This window comes from Belonocnema kinseyi, chromosome 2 (assembly GCF_010883055.1).
Source record: "Belonocnema kinseyi isolate 2016_QV_RU_SX_M_011 chromosome 2, B_treatae_v1, whole genome shotgun sequence".
NCBI classification, from domain to species: domain Eukaryota; kingdom Metazoa; phylum Arthropoda; class Insecta; order Hymenoptera; family Cynipidae; genus Belonocnema; species Belonocnema kinseyi.
The window spans coordinates 62,777,762-62,791,724 of record NC_046658.1 but is presented as its reverse complement, the minus strand read 5'-3'; the positions used below and the strand labels follow the sequence as shown (position 1 = coordinate 62,791,724).

Sequence of the window (13,963 nt, the reverse complement as noted above, 5' to 3'; positions counted from 1 at the left end):
AAGAACCTTTTATAAAAGTATGATAACAATTTTATTTTGATAATAAGAGTAAACTGATTTTTATGTAAAGACTTGATTTAGAGAAAAGTTGTTCTAAATATCCCGGCCTCGAGAATCTATGGAAAGTCAATTGTTTTTTTTGTCTTTTTTAACTCGAAAACATGGTAGAAACTTGAAAAAAATATTTATATTCAGGTTTTCTCGACTATGAAATCCAAATCTGATTTCCTAATTTAAAAACTTGAACGGCAGATACAATATAGTAGAACTGAAGTCGAAAAAATGTTAGGAACTACATACGAAAATGTTCACATTTAGGTTTTCGAAATTGCTGAATCTAATGTCGGAATTTAAAAAAAAAATTAAAAATAGAAAATCGGAAAATTGCATAAATTTTCCTACTATATTTCGCGAAGTTTGTCATAAAATATAATGTGAGTAAAAAGAGAATTATTTTCAAAACAAAAGAATAAGAATTATCATTATGTAATGTAACTTCTCTGTTATAACAGTTGGGTTTGCGTAATATTTTTTAAAGTTTTAAAAATTTATTAATTTACAGCTGTAATTGTCTTTTTAGAGAAAAAGTGCTCGGATTAAATTTTGAGGGCTTATTAAAATTTTTACCTCGCCTCAATATATCCGCCATTTCGGATTTGAAAATTGTGATATCAGACTTGAATTCAGCGACCTCGAAAAGCTAACTATGACCATTTTTTTAAGTTGTTAGAAAGTCTTCGATTTGTATTCCGTTATGTTGAGTCCGTGACTTTAAATATTAAAATAATAGTATCAGATTTGAATTCAGCGCCCTCGAAAATTTAAAGCAGACATTTTTGGTAAAGTTCTTGAAATTTTTGCAATTTTTCCTTCACAGTATTATATCTGCAATCTTTAATATTCAATATTTGATATCATATTTGGATTAGGCGATGACGAAAAGCTAAATGTGACCATTTTCGTAAAGTTCTTAACTTTTTAAATATTTTTGTTAAAAAATGGCTGACTTTCTATGATTTTTCCAGGTCGGGAAGTTCAGAACAACCTTTCCTTATAATTTTCCCATATTATATAGTCTTATTAATCAGTTTTTTTTTTATTAACGGATCATCTATCTTGGTTTATTCGTTAAGGATATGTTAGATTTTGTAAACAAATTTGATAAAATAGCCTACTGTGTGACGCTATGTGCACATGCATTTTCAATTTGATTGAAACCCTAATTTTCAAAGAACCCAACTTAAAAATAATAATGATAAATTATTAATTTTGTTATAATATTGCACTATTACAATAATAATGTAGAATAATATAGAATATACTATACTACTACTGTAAAAGAAAACTTTTTCTTACATTAGAATGGGTTTTTCATGTCTAGCATATTCGACCATTTTTTGTTTAATAATTTTTTTTATACCTTTCAATGCATGATATACACTAGTCCAGAATAGATTGCTGTGCTTCTGATATATAATCACTTGTATGTATGTGCACGAATTTAAAAATTACATAATTAACTTCAAGATTTCACTAATTTTCTTTTATTCCTTTTTAATTTTTTTCCTCAAGTTTCTTTTTTTATTGTCTGCATCATTTAAGAGCCTATCTGGTATTTTACTTTCTTTATCACTTTTATTTTCCCTTTTTCTTACACTCTTATAGAAATGACGTATGGATCTATTTCCACTTTTCACATAATAAAAAAAAAGGTTACTGGATACGTAGAATGTCACTTTTCCTCTAACCTAAGGGTAGAAAGCAACTATTTAAAATGGGATATGTTTGTTATTTCACTTGTCAGTCACACCGAACTCTCGCTATTAGTCCCTCCGTTTTCTGCATTCTTAGAACTGCTAGCTCACGCAGTTTTTCAGTGGAGCAGGGCGAAGCGGTTGCAACTGTCGCTTCAGGCAGGCCGCATTGCGCGAGTACTCAGCTGTCTATACTGCGCAATATCATGCATTCCAATTGGAAACGGTTCAGACGGACAGTCAGGATCAGGACCTGAATGTTTACGTTTCGATTTCTCCGAATTCAGTCCAAAACTACTTTGAAAGCTACCCCGGACACTGGACTAAAATCGAGAGTTCCCTGATGTTAAAAGAAAGGTTATCGGAAATTATAATTAGATATGTTTGTATTTTCACTTCTCATATAATGAAAAGACAGGCTTCTAGAAAAGAGACAAGGGTGTGTTCCTCCATAGCTATATTTTTCAGATATATAGTCTCTTTAACAAACGTGCTATGCTACACCTCCTGACCCCTAAAATGTCTCTTTCTGCATTTCAGTGTTTAAAAAGTAGTTTGTTTAGGTTTTGATCTTAAAAAAAGTAAATTTTCGAGTGTTTTTATTGCCACTTTTATAAGCAACGTATGAAAATAAATTGATTTATGAGATTTTAAAAGTATCGCTTTTTTGAATCCAATTTACTTGTTACTGATTTTTCATTGATTGCAAGTCTGGAGCCAGACAATTTTTGGGGATTTTAAGCAGCACCCCTGGCGATGGCCTTGATTGATTCTAACAATTTTCATGCAAAAAAGTTAATAATTAATCGAGTTATCCAAAATCGGTTGAAATCTATTACCTTCATAAAAAAACATCATGCATGCCAATATCTTAATTCTGTCAAAAATTACAGAGGAACATAGAAAACAACAACAAAATTACAAACATATAAGTTTTATTTTTCTAGACATATTCGACTAAAAAATTGGAAGGATAATTTTTTTAAATTCAATTTCCTCTTATGATTTAGATTTTAATAAAATACTTAGGCTTTGTACTATGCGGCTAAAATTAATCGATAAAAAGTTAATAACGTCAGGAAATGAACAAGGGCTGAGAAATCTTTGAGCTTTGAGCTGTGAGCGATAGCTAGTAATCTCGCATCCTTGGGACAAGGATCGTCGTCATAACGAGTTAGTCGTGCAAGCGCGACAGCAGCATCTTTACTAGTTCTGCCGTAAGGCTTCAATTATACACGACGCACGTAAACCACCAAGCGCAATCGACCACATTCTATGTCCTACCACTGAACTACCCTCGTGTAACGATGCACAATAAAAAGTATCAAGTTGCTCGCGCACCATCGTTAACGAACGCATATCAAGTGTATGATACCAGAGAATTACAATTGCTCACCAACGTTAAACCCAGATGGAACTACACGGATCGTCAGCAAACTACATGTATACATGGTTTATATTGGATAAAGTTTCGAACGTTCGATCTCCGATTCGAATAAACAGATTAATTTTGATAACTTTCAAATATAAACAATTTCTCTCATCCGGAGCGAATTTTCAAAAATGCTTTAAATCTCCACAAGTCGTTTGCAAATGACAACAAATGCGGCGGCTATTTATTCATCGATGCCTTCTGTTTTTAGATAATTTAATCCTACTGATGTTTCACATTGGCACAATTGGTTGGTTTTTTATACATGAGTTGACGAACGTTGCTGGTTTATTTATATGTGATTTATTTCGATTTAAATTTGAATAATTTCAGAAATTTTGTTGGATATTTCCATCTACATTCTCAGATCTGAAGTATCATGTAATTAGTACAATATTATATAGTTCATCAATCATAATGTCAATTTACGCATTTTGATGGGAATTTCTTTAAATCTGGTATTTGAGCTAACGAAAGTTTCACCTTAATTTCTCAAAAATTTAATTCTGAAATTGAATGATATACATCAGTACACAATTACTGATTGAGAAAGATGGTATAAGAACTGAAGACATGCTTATGTGAAAAGAGACGGAGACTCAGAGAAGTGTCCTGTTGTGTCAAAATTCCCTTGATACTGTTTCACACAAATAGAATTTCCTTATAAACTTAAGGTTAAAATTACTTTTATTTGTTTCAGAAAAATCTTTCTACAGCCAATATTATCCTTTTGCGACAAACTTTATTTAAGGTAGCAGCCAAATAATTTGGTTTGCGTAAAAAAGATATTCACGTGCTTAAAAACGAAACACACAAGAGGACAACTGACATCATGATTAGATATTATAAAGTTTTACATATAAAAAATCCAACTAAGGCGCAATATCATAAACTATAAGTTTTTTTTAGTCTGTAGTAAATCAAACTAATATAAAAAGTAAAAACTAAAAGCTATTTCACGTCATAAACCTTATAAGTATACGGTCAAAACACAAGAAAATAATTTGGGCTAATTCTGTCTCTGTTTAGACTTCGAAAATAGTAATTTAGCATTTCTAAATGGATTATTTCAAGAAACTGGAACATCTTATCTTGAACTTAAAACGAAAGTACAGAAAATAAAAACCTTGAACAAATATTATTTTTATGGAAACTGCCTGAGAAAACTAAACCCCAGCACTCTCTGAAATAAAATTTTATACTTATTTAACAGAAAAAAATTAACTCTCTTTCGCATTTTTATCCAAAAAAAGATAGAAAATGATTGTTCTAAGCTAACTCATGTCTCTGCAGAGACAATGAGTTGCATTCGATTTAGGAAAAGACGTTGATTTTTATTTAATATAAAAAGTAGAAATGGCGATTTTTAGGACGCGCCGGTCTTTGATAAGGGTTTTTTGCGGATGGTTGCTTGTTTTTAAGCGTCTCTTTCCCAATACGATAAAATTAATAAATAGCACGGTAAGGATTTCTTGTTTTTTTACGCTGTAGAAATTAGAGATCTATTTTTTACGGTCTCATTTTTTGTGGTCTGTTTTTTAATAGAATTTACACTAGTGATTCATTGATGCATACAAAAGTTATGCAACTCAAAATGGGCGTTATTTTGGGCGCGTTGTTCCTTTGACAAAGGTTTTTCTTGAGATGGTTGTTTTTTCCAAGCACTCTCTTCACGATTCGATAGAGCCTGGTAATACATCGAAAAATTTTCTGTCGTTTTTTGTTTGAAATTAAATGCTTTACAGATAGAAAGTTGTCGGTGTTTCCTGTAAAATTTGCGTTTTATCATTTACGCCATTTTACCCAATGACCCCTCATATGATAATTATACATTTGCAGAACAGCGCTAAAAGACCATATATATTGAATTTTAACTGTCCAAAGAAATGAGTGATCCCAGATTCTTGAATTTCCTTATGAAATACATTCTAGTTCTATAGAATTTTCATTTTTTGCTCAATCTGTTTTTAATTAGGTATATAGAATAATTGAAATATATTCTAAACTATGTAGACCAGGAGTTTTCAGCGAAGGAAAATTTGGTCCCAAATACTCATTTCGAGCACTTCGCCACCTCACTCAGCACGAAAAAATTCCGTCTCACTCTTACAACTGAGTAGAGGTTTGTGTTGGTGGAAACGAGACATGTAGCAAATGAGTACCTACGGCCGAATTTCCCCTCGCTAAATAGCCCTAATGTAGGCCAATGAAAAAATGAGAAGTTTAATCAATTATAGCTACTTTCTACAATGATACTTGAAATTGTAAAGGTATTTCCACACTTAGTACACTCTAAAGTCTTAAGCAGGACGTGAAATCTAACCGATATCACTCTTCGGTAAGAGGCACTCGGGCGTCCATCCGATATAGAAAAGCGTCCTTTAAAACGAAACTAGAAGCACTCTTCAAATCTTAGAGATCAACAAGGCACGAGAAGCACCATCAAAAAATCTGTCTCGTGACCGGCTGGCAAGCAAAGAATCAGACTGGTAAAGGAACAGGAGGAGCTGTTTGGTGTTTATACCTGCTTGGGGGTTTTGGGTGCTTACAAACAGACGGTTGTCAGATTTCTTTTATCTTTTATGGGGCATCTGTATTCCGAATCCTCTTGCACCGTTTATCCCTTCCCCTATCTAGCACGGGCGCCATCGCCTTCTTTTCTTCTCTCAAATCTCAAACTCCTCTTGCTTCTCATCTCCCTAAATGCGATATCACCGATGAAGAGAAAATACGGAAAATAAAGCTCTTAATTCGTTTCTCGTGTCAGGCTTTTATGGCATTTTGTTCCTCGTTTTCTTATTTTTTTCCTAGTATTTCTTTCAGTTTTTTCGGTCACCTCTGATACCAGATCAGAGCACACTTCCAAATAAATTCTCGACATTTCCACAAAATACCATACTCTTAAAAGCTTGCTAACAATTTCTGTTGGTAGTAGATCAATACAATCATTTCACTTAGAATTACATATATTTGAAAGAAAACGGATCAAATATTATAACATCATGGCTCAGTTTGTAGCGTAACATAATTCTTTTTCATTACATTTCAAAAGTAGAGACGCTGATTGAATAAATATTAACAAAACATCAAACAACCTAGAATTTTAAACTAAGGCAAATAGACGCAAGATGATTTCCAGATTCAGAAATATGAATTATTTACTTTAAGAAATTAGGAAAACAAGGACATAATGATAAAAAAAATTGTGACAAGGAAATAAAACACTTAACCGGATCATGAAACCCAAGAAAAGTGATTTCCTAATCCACCCTTCTGGACACCTAGCAGATTCAGTTTATTTTTTCCTGCCTAAAAACAAACCATCTCTCTTGGTTTGTCGCGTTCTTTCAAAAACATCTGATGGGCAAACAAGAAGCGATCGTTGAGGAGAGCATAGAAACGAGATCGGATCGTCCACCGCAGACAGACTGCATGCTAGACGACACAGGAAAGAACGAGTAAAGAACTTAGGGGAAGTAATATGGCTTCTGAAGCCTCTACCACCACCCTGACACCCTCCATCATCGTACCAGTGTATCGAGCCTGCCTTATACCTACCCACCCAGCTACCTACATTTTCAATCGAGCAATCATCACCTCGAATCATCGAAGCAGTTCACAAACCGTTCGATCTCGGTGGAGAAATGCACTACTTTACTGGTTTGCAACCCTTATCGCCTCAATCTTCTCTCAAGCTGAACGTTACAACCTCGTTTAGCTGGAAATTGATTATCCAGTTGGCCTAAGTAACGGCATATAAAAATTTTGTTGTGACTAATCTCTGTTGGGCATAACATGATTTGTAACTGAACACACTATCCTCAGTCCGGATTTTAACGTTTGCAATTAGTAATTAAAATGTATGTGACAGGAAATTTTCAACTTTTAAACAATTTTGTAAATTTACAAAGCAAAGTGCTTAACATCATTTACTCAATATCCACTTGGATACGTGGAAATATTTAGAGCTTCTTGTTTATTTACCAAAGTATTATCTATCAAATTTAAGTAGCATTTGACCTAGTGACATTTGGATGGGGGCCACACATTTTTGTAAAGAAATGGATATTTTGACTACGTTTTGATAAATAAACATAATTCTTTCACGATACTAACTCGAAATAATGCGTTCAAAAGGTCCAATGTGTTTGCTTGAACACATATAGGCTTCCCGTTCGATCACCGAATTTAACAATATTGCAACTAAAAAGTAAATGTGTGAAATCTGTTAAATGCCTTTTGCTTTTTTCAAAATTTATTCGACTATTTAGTAATTTTCAAAACCAATTTGAAAATCTTTCGAACATTTTTGAAATAATATCGAGTTCTTGAATAACATGATTGATTTTTTTTCAAAATTGTTTGGAATCTATCAAATCGTACCGAAATCAGCTGACGTGTTCTGCTAGTTTTGTCTATTATTACACAATCAAGATACGTTTTAATGAAATGTGGTTCACTGTTTATTTTCTATAGGTTTTAATTGTAAAAAAAATGGTAAAAATGCAAGGTTCCTTTGCTTTCATCTGCTCGAAAAATTATATTCGCAGATTTCAAAAATATATTTTTTGAATTAATTGTTAACTCTTGAAAGCTATCACAATCTCCTAGATTCTTTTTAAATCCCCATTGTAAATTTTTGCAACTTTCTGAAATCCGAGGAAGATTGAAAACTTTCTTCACGCATTATCTCGGATTAATTCAAATTGGATCGGAAACAAATTGAAGTATCATTCGTAATAATTTAGACTGGTTCAGAATAAATTCGTATCCAAAAAATTTGCCAGAGTAAAATTTTATAATATTTCGTGTTTACAATTTTCTAATGGATTTGTAAAACAATGATTTCTGATGGTCCTAGAACTTGACCATATTTTTAAATTACAAAATTCTGAAACTACTACAGAACAAAACAAAACTTTCTTTTTCATAATTTAATTTGTCAAAGTAATTGAAAATTTTAATTTAAAAAACATTTTTTCTCTAGATTTTAGATGAATTAATTCAATTAATATTAATAGCAAGGAATTCATCAACTTTAAAATAAACAGATAAGTTTTTTCAGAAAATTAATATACTATTATCGAAAGATTTTATCACTTAACATTTTCAATCATCCAATCAAAGGAGGTACCCCAAACTTAAGAAAAATGTGAGATTTACTTAGCCATATAAAATGAAAGAAATTATCTAATGAAATAAATTCTGAATCGTGGTTATTAAAGAACTACAAACATTTCTTTTTAAAATTTTGAATTTATGAAAATAATTAAAAATTCCAAATTAAACAGCAATTTTTTCTCTTGATTTTAGATAAATTGATTCGATTAACATTATTACCAAAGTATTCATCAACTTTAAAATAAATACCTGATTTTTTAAAAAGAAATTAACAAAATATTGTCAGAAGATTTTATTATTTAAAATTATTCATTATCTTAACAAAGGACGTACCACAAAATTAAGAAAAAATGTGAGATTCACATAGCAATATAAAATAAAATAAATTAAAGAATGATTGAGGTGTTTCTAATCACAAAAGCCCATTAAGGCAAACAAGTGATGCCACAATCAAAAACTCGCATTCAGATAAAGTTTGATTGTCCTTAGTGGCGAGGGTGAGGAGGCAATGACACAATAAAATTTGTACAATACGAGGTAAACAGTGGCCAATCACGAGGTATAGGCGTTTCGAATGCGGACCGAATTCGCAATACGCTTTTTCTCTATAGACTCTACAGGATACTTGTCACGCGCAAAGCTAACGAATCACAAAAGCTCAATCACCGAAAACTTGTTTACAAGCGCAAACAATGATCAGCCAATTTTCTTCGTTGCCTGCTATTAACGCAGGTCTTTTATTTATGCAAAATATAAAAACCTCCGCCATTCTGTTCTACAAATTTAAATGAAACACACAAATATTTTTATTGTTTACCAGATTAACTGAATATCTAAAATTCAATATGTAATCAAATAGCTCTTCAATTTTAAAACTTCAATCTTTTAAGTTTATAAAGTTTAATGCGAGGCTTAATGCATTCAAACATGAAAGTTTTAAACTTAAAAGTGTTTCATGTGTAATGCATTTAATCTGGAAGCATTACAATATCGATTTTGCCATTTACGAAGTCTTTAAACTTTACTGATTTACATTGACAAGTATGCAAATTTATCCTCCTTTGAATGATGAATATACATATTTCACATTATACAAACAAATTTTTCCACGAATTTCTATAACACTAAAAATAACAGTCTACAATTATTTGTAGCTTCCAAACAATTAATTTGGAGTTTTCTGGTCGAATAAGGTATTATTTCAATCTAATTTATTTTAGTAACATCTTTTCTTACAGGTTAGGATTGATGTCGTCGATAATAACAGGACGTTATCCAGTCAATATTGCAGGCGTGGGCAGTGTATTTTTCCCACCAGCATTTCAACACCTCCATCAACAACAACACCATTCCCGATTAGCAGCAGCCTCCACCGCTTTGAGCAATGCCGTTGTCACTGGACAATCGGATATCACGGATCCTGATGGTATCCGAGGTGTTTTACCAGGCGGTCCTGGATGGCCTTTTTGGAGACCCTCTCATGGGATGCAAACACTGGACCACCATTCTTCGGCTGACATGGTTAGTTCTTTGAATCATGTCAGCCCCGGCTCTGCAACCTTTCCTCAAAGAGGTAAGCGGTGGTAAGATTTATGCATTTCTTTTTCCTCTGCAGTCCTATACTCTTAGTCCAGCTTTTATTTAATTAACTAGTAACAAAAGTTTTATAAAAGAACATATATTAAAGAATATTCCACAACAAATTCTATAGAAAATTCTAGAAAGCCTGACATTTTACTACATAATTCTAAGAAGTATTTTAATATATGTTTTTCACGGCTCAGGGTAACATTTCAAGAACAACAAGAAAACGAATTAGTATCTTGATCCTACGTATAGAGTTAAAAACACTCTTTCATTTCTTGGAAATTAATTAATATTAGTAACAATATTTTATGTATAAATTACAACAGAGATCATAGTCCGCCCCCATTTTCACCTCATCCTCCTTTTTCTCTTTACATTAAAAAAAATTCCCTGAAACACCTTGTGCCGAGAATTTTGACCCAATTTTCCGCCTTTTTAAAAGATTTTTTTATTCATTTTCTTCAAATTCATAAACAGCAATTCAAATTATCATAAAACAAGATGCTTTGAAATATATCTCTTCTATTGATTCGAATTTAAAATATTTCCTCAACGATATATTCGCTATTTTTGTAGATTTGATTGACATAGTCAACAGCAAAGAAATCGCTAATAATTCAATCCTGAAACTAAATCCAAAATAGTCGAAAAACAGAGAAATAATTTCTTTTAAATAAAATGAACGTTTATATAGTGTAACATTTATTGTTAATCCCTTTAAGTTGAATTCTTAAACAAAAAGATGAAGTTTCACTCTCGAATATTAATTTTCTACCAGACAAGACCAATTTTCAACTGACACAATAATGCCTTAACGGAAAAAAGTTATTTTTTAACAAAGTAGTTTATTTTTTAACCAATTAGTTCAATCTCCAATCAAAGCAGATAATACTATCAACAAAAAATGTAATATTTAGTATATGAACCAAAAATATTTCATTCATAAATACATTGTTTGATTCACAAGCCAAAAATATGAATTTTCTGGAGAGCAGTTAAATTTTCAACTTTGAAATATAAAATTTCAAAAAATAAAATTAATTTTTAACGAAATACTTATTACCAAAATAGATGAATTTGTTACCCAGACAGATTTGGAACAAAATAGTTAGTTTATAAACTAAAGAGAAGAATTTGTTACTAAAATGATGAATCTGCATACAAGAATTAAAATTTGAAGTTAAAAAGACGAATTTTCTACAAAACATCTGCATTTGGAATAAAATAGTTGCCTTTCAACAAAAAACTATTTTTCAATCAAGAAAGTAAAAAAAATTTTTCACCGAATTCTTGAATTGTCAAATAAAAAAAAACGAATTTTTAACAAAATAGTTAACTTTAGAACGAAAAAAAATCAGTAAAGTGAGAAACATTCCTTAACTAACTTGGTGAATTCTGAAGCCAAAAGACAATTTTTTAACAGAATTGTTGATTGCTCAACTAAATATTTAATTCTTCAACCAATTAATAAAATGTTGAAATTCGTGGCTCGCAAGTTCGAGCATGCTCAGGGCGCGCGTCTTTTGGATTCGGGCTCAGAAATTTATTCTTTGCACTTAGAATGCACGAATGCAACTTTATCAAAACAATCTATTTTAGATCCCAGTAATTATATGCGTCTTCATTTTCTGAATTGTCCATGAAATTAAGTATAGGTAAAAATTAACTTTCTCAAAGCTCTGTAGGCGTTGGGGTACATTTTTCTCTATCTCGCGGTGTTATGCTAAAAATAGGATTTTTATTTTCGTATTATTTTTTATCGAAAACACAAAATATCCTAAAAGTCTTCCTATAGATTGCTTACGTATCTCATGCCTTTTGATGAAATATTGGAATTTTCGATTTTCACATATAAATTTCAATTAATGAATTACAAACAATAAGTTATGTCAAAAAATGGTTTAAGAATATATTATAGGAATTTTTTTACGCTGAAATTTACTTTAAAAAAATTCCCCATATTTTGTGTCGTTTGGCTTAAAATCTGAAATTTCGACCTTTTTATACGCATTTTTGATTACTAAAATCAAAATATCTAGCTTATCTAGCTTAGATCAATAAAACCAAAATAACAAATCATATTAAAAACAGGTTAAAAAAGTTGTAGAACGTTTTAAAAGCTATAATTGATTTTTAAGACTTTCCCTTGTATTTTGCGTCGATTAATTCCAAATTTGAATTTTTTATTTTCACGTAGTATTTCCAATAAATGAAACAAAAATAAAAAGTACTATCGAAAAGTGTTTCAAAGAAATTATTTAGGACCTTTTGAAAGCTATAATTGCTCTTCAGGACTTTTTCTTGTATGTCACGATTTTTGGCTTAAAATAAAAATTTTCTATTCATTTAATAGTATTTTTAATAAATAAAGTCAAAATAAATTATTAAAACTTATCAAAAAATAGTTTATAACCATTTTCAGGGAATTTTAAAAGCTATAATTACTTAATGAGACTTCCCATATTTTCCGTCATTTGGCTCAACATTTGTATTTTAGATTTTTTTTCGTTGTATTTTCCAAAAAAATAATATCAAAATATCAAGTTTTATAACAAATTGTTAAGAAAAAATTACAGGTCTTTTTAAAAGCTGCAATTCTTCTCAAAAACTTTTTTTACTTATCTGTTGTCGTTTGGCTTAACATTAGAATTTTCGATTCACTCATTTTCGGTGAATAAAACTAAACAAAAACCAGTCATATCGAAAAACGCTTCAAACAAAAATTGTAGATATTTTAAAGCGTCTCAATTTTTATTTCTAACTTTGTACACATATCTGTCTTCGTTTGACGTAAAACGGAATATTCGAGAGTTATCGTGTTTACAGACGGAAGGTCGGAAGGACAGACAGACGCCATCGCCAAAACTTCATTTTCGAATGCAGGGGGTTTCATAACGTGTAGATCCGTTGAAAAACTGTAGTGTCAAATTTTGAAAATTCCTAATACTTTGTCAATCATAAATAATAATTAATAATAACGTACGCGTCCTACCAAAAAATGATTGCTGACAAATTTGTAGCTCTTTTTTGGATGATCAACATTTTTCTATTTATTTTTTTTCATAGCTTGTGTAGTTTTCCCAGAAATTTAATTTTTTTCTCAAGTTTTTTCAAGATTAAACTCAAAACTATGCATTCTATAAAAAAATGATCAATAAAAAATTTGTAACACTTTTTTTGGTTTACAACTTTTGTCTTATTATTTTTTTGTAGCTTACGTCGTTCGTTCAAAGTTTTTATTTTTTATTTTTAATATTCTTCTTTACAAATAAAATGAAAAATACGTGTCTGTTAAAAAAGTGATACATAAAAAATTTGTAGATCTTTTTTTAATGTAAAATTTTTAATATGTCATCTTGTTTCGTGTCTTACATAATTTGACCGCAAAATAGAATTTTTCATTGTTTGTTGCGCAATAAAAATTTGAACTTTCGATATTTTAAGAGAATTAAAAAAGTTTTCCCTTCAATCATTTAGAGCTTTGAAAAGGCAACGTTTTTCTTTTCTTTGTTGTTTTCATATCACGCGCTGTTTGGCTTGAAAAGTTCATTTTAGTTTTTTTATTTTAAAGATTTCATAACTCTGATAATTTTTTTTTTTTATCTTCAAAAGTCTTTAGCCTGAATTGTTCGAGTTTCCGAGTGTTATGAATAAAATATTTCTCAAAGCCGCTGAAAGATACCGCTAAAAAAATTCTGAACACAAAAATGGCTAGAAAACTTTCTAAAGAAAAGGCGTTCAATATATAACAAGTTTTAATGAGAAATAAAATCCCTTTTTAATCCCGTTTTTTAAAAGAAATCTGTATTTTTTCCTTAAATGGAACTACTGATCCATTGTGATCCTGTAGTAAAAAACCAGGTATAAAACAAATGAAAATTATACACAAGAGCTCCGATATCACAGAATTTTCTGAAGTTGTCTAGCACAGGCTTCCCTGAGAAACTGCGGGGGCCATAATAGCATCTGATTTTCTCGTTAACTTATAATGTTGCAGCTCTTTTCACTCTTAGCATAATAAAGTAATATTTTAAACAAGTTTTGTGAAAAAAGTTTTTTCAATTCATGT

The 13,963-nt window shown here is 30.8% G+C and overlaps 1 protein-coding gene across 1 annotated transcript in view; it reads left to right on the top strand.

The window, feature by feature from the left end:
* LOC117167473 (homeobox protein Hmx) overlaps nt 1-13,963 on the top strand; it is a 39,194-nt gene that overhangs the window by 21,025 nt on the left and 4,206 nt on the right. The window contains exon 2 of the mRNA XM_033352440.1: nt 9,546-9,880. Coding sequence (XP_033208331.1) covers nt 9,546-9,880 — 335 coding nt within the window. The remainder of the gene's footprint in view (nt 1-9,545; nt 9,881-13,963) is intronic.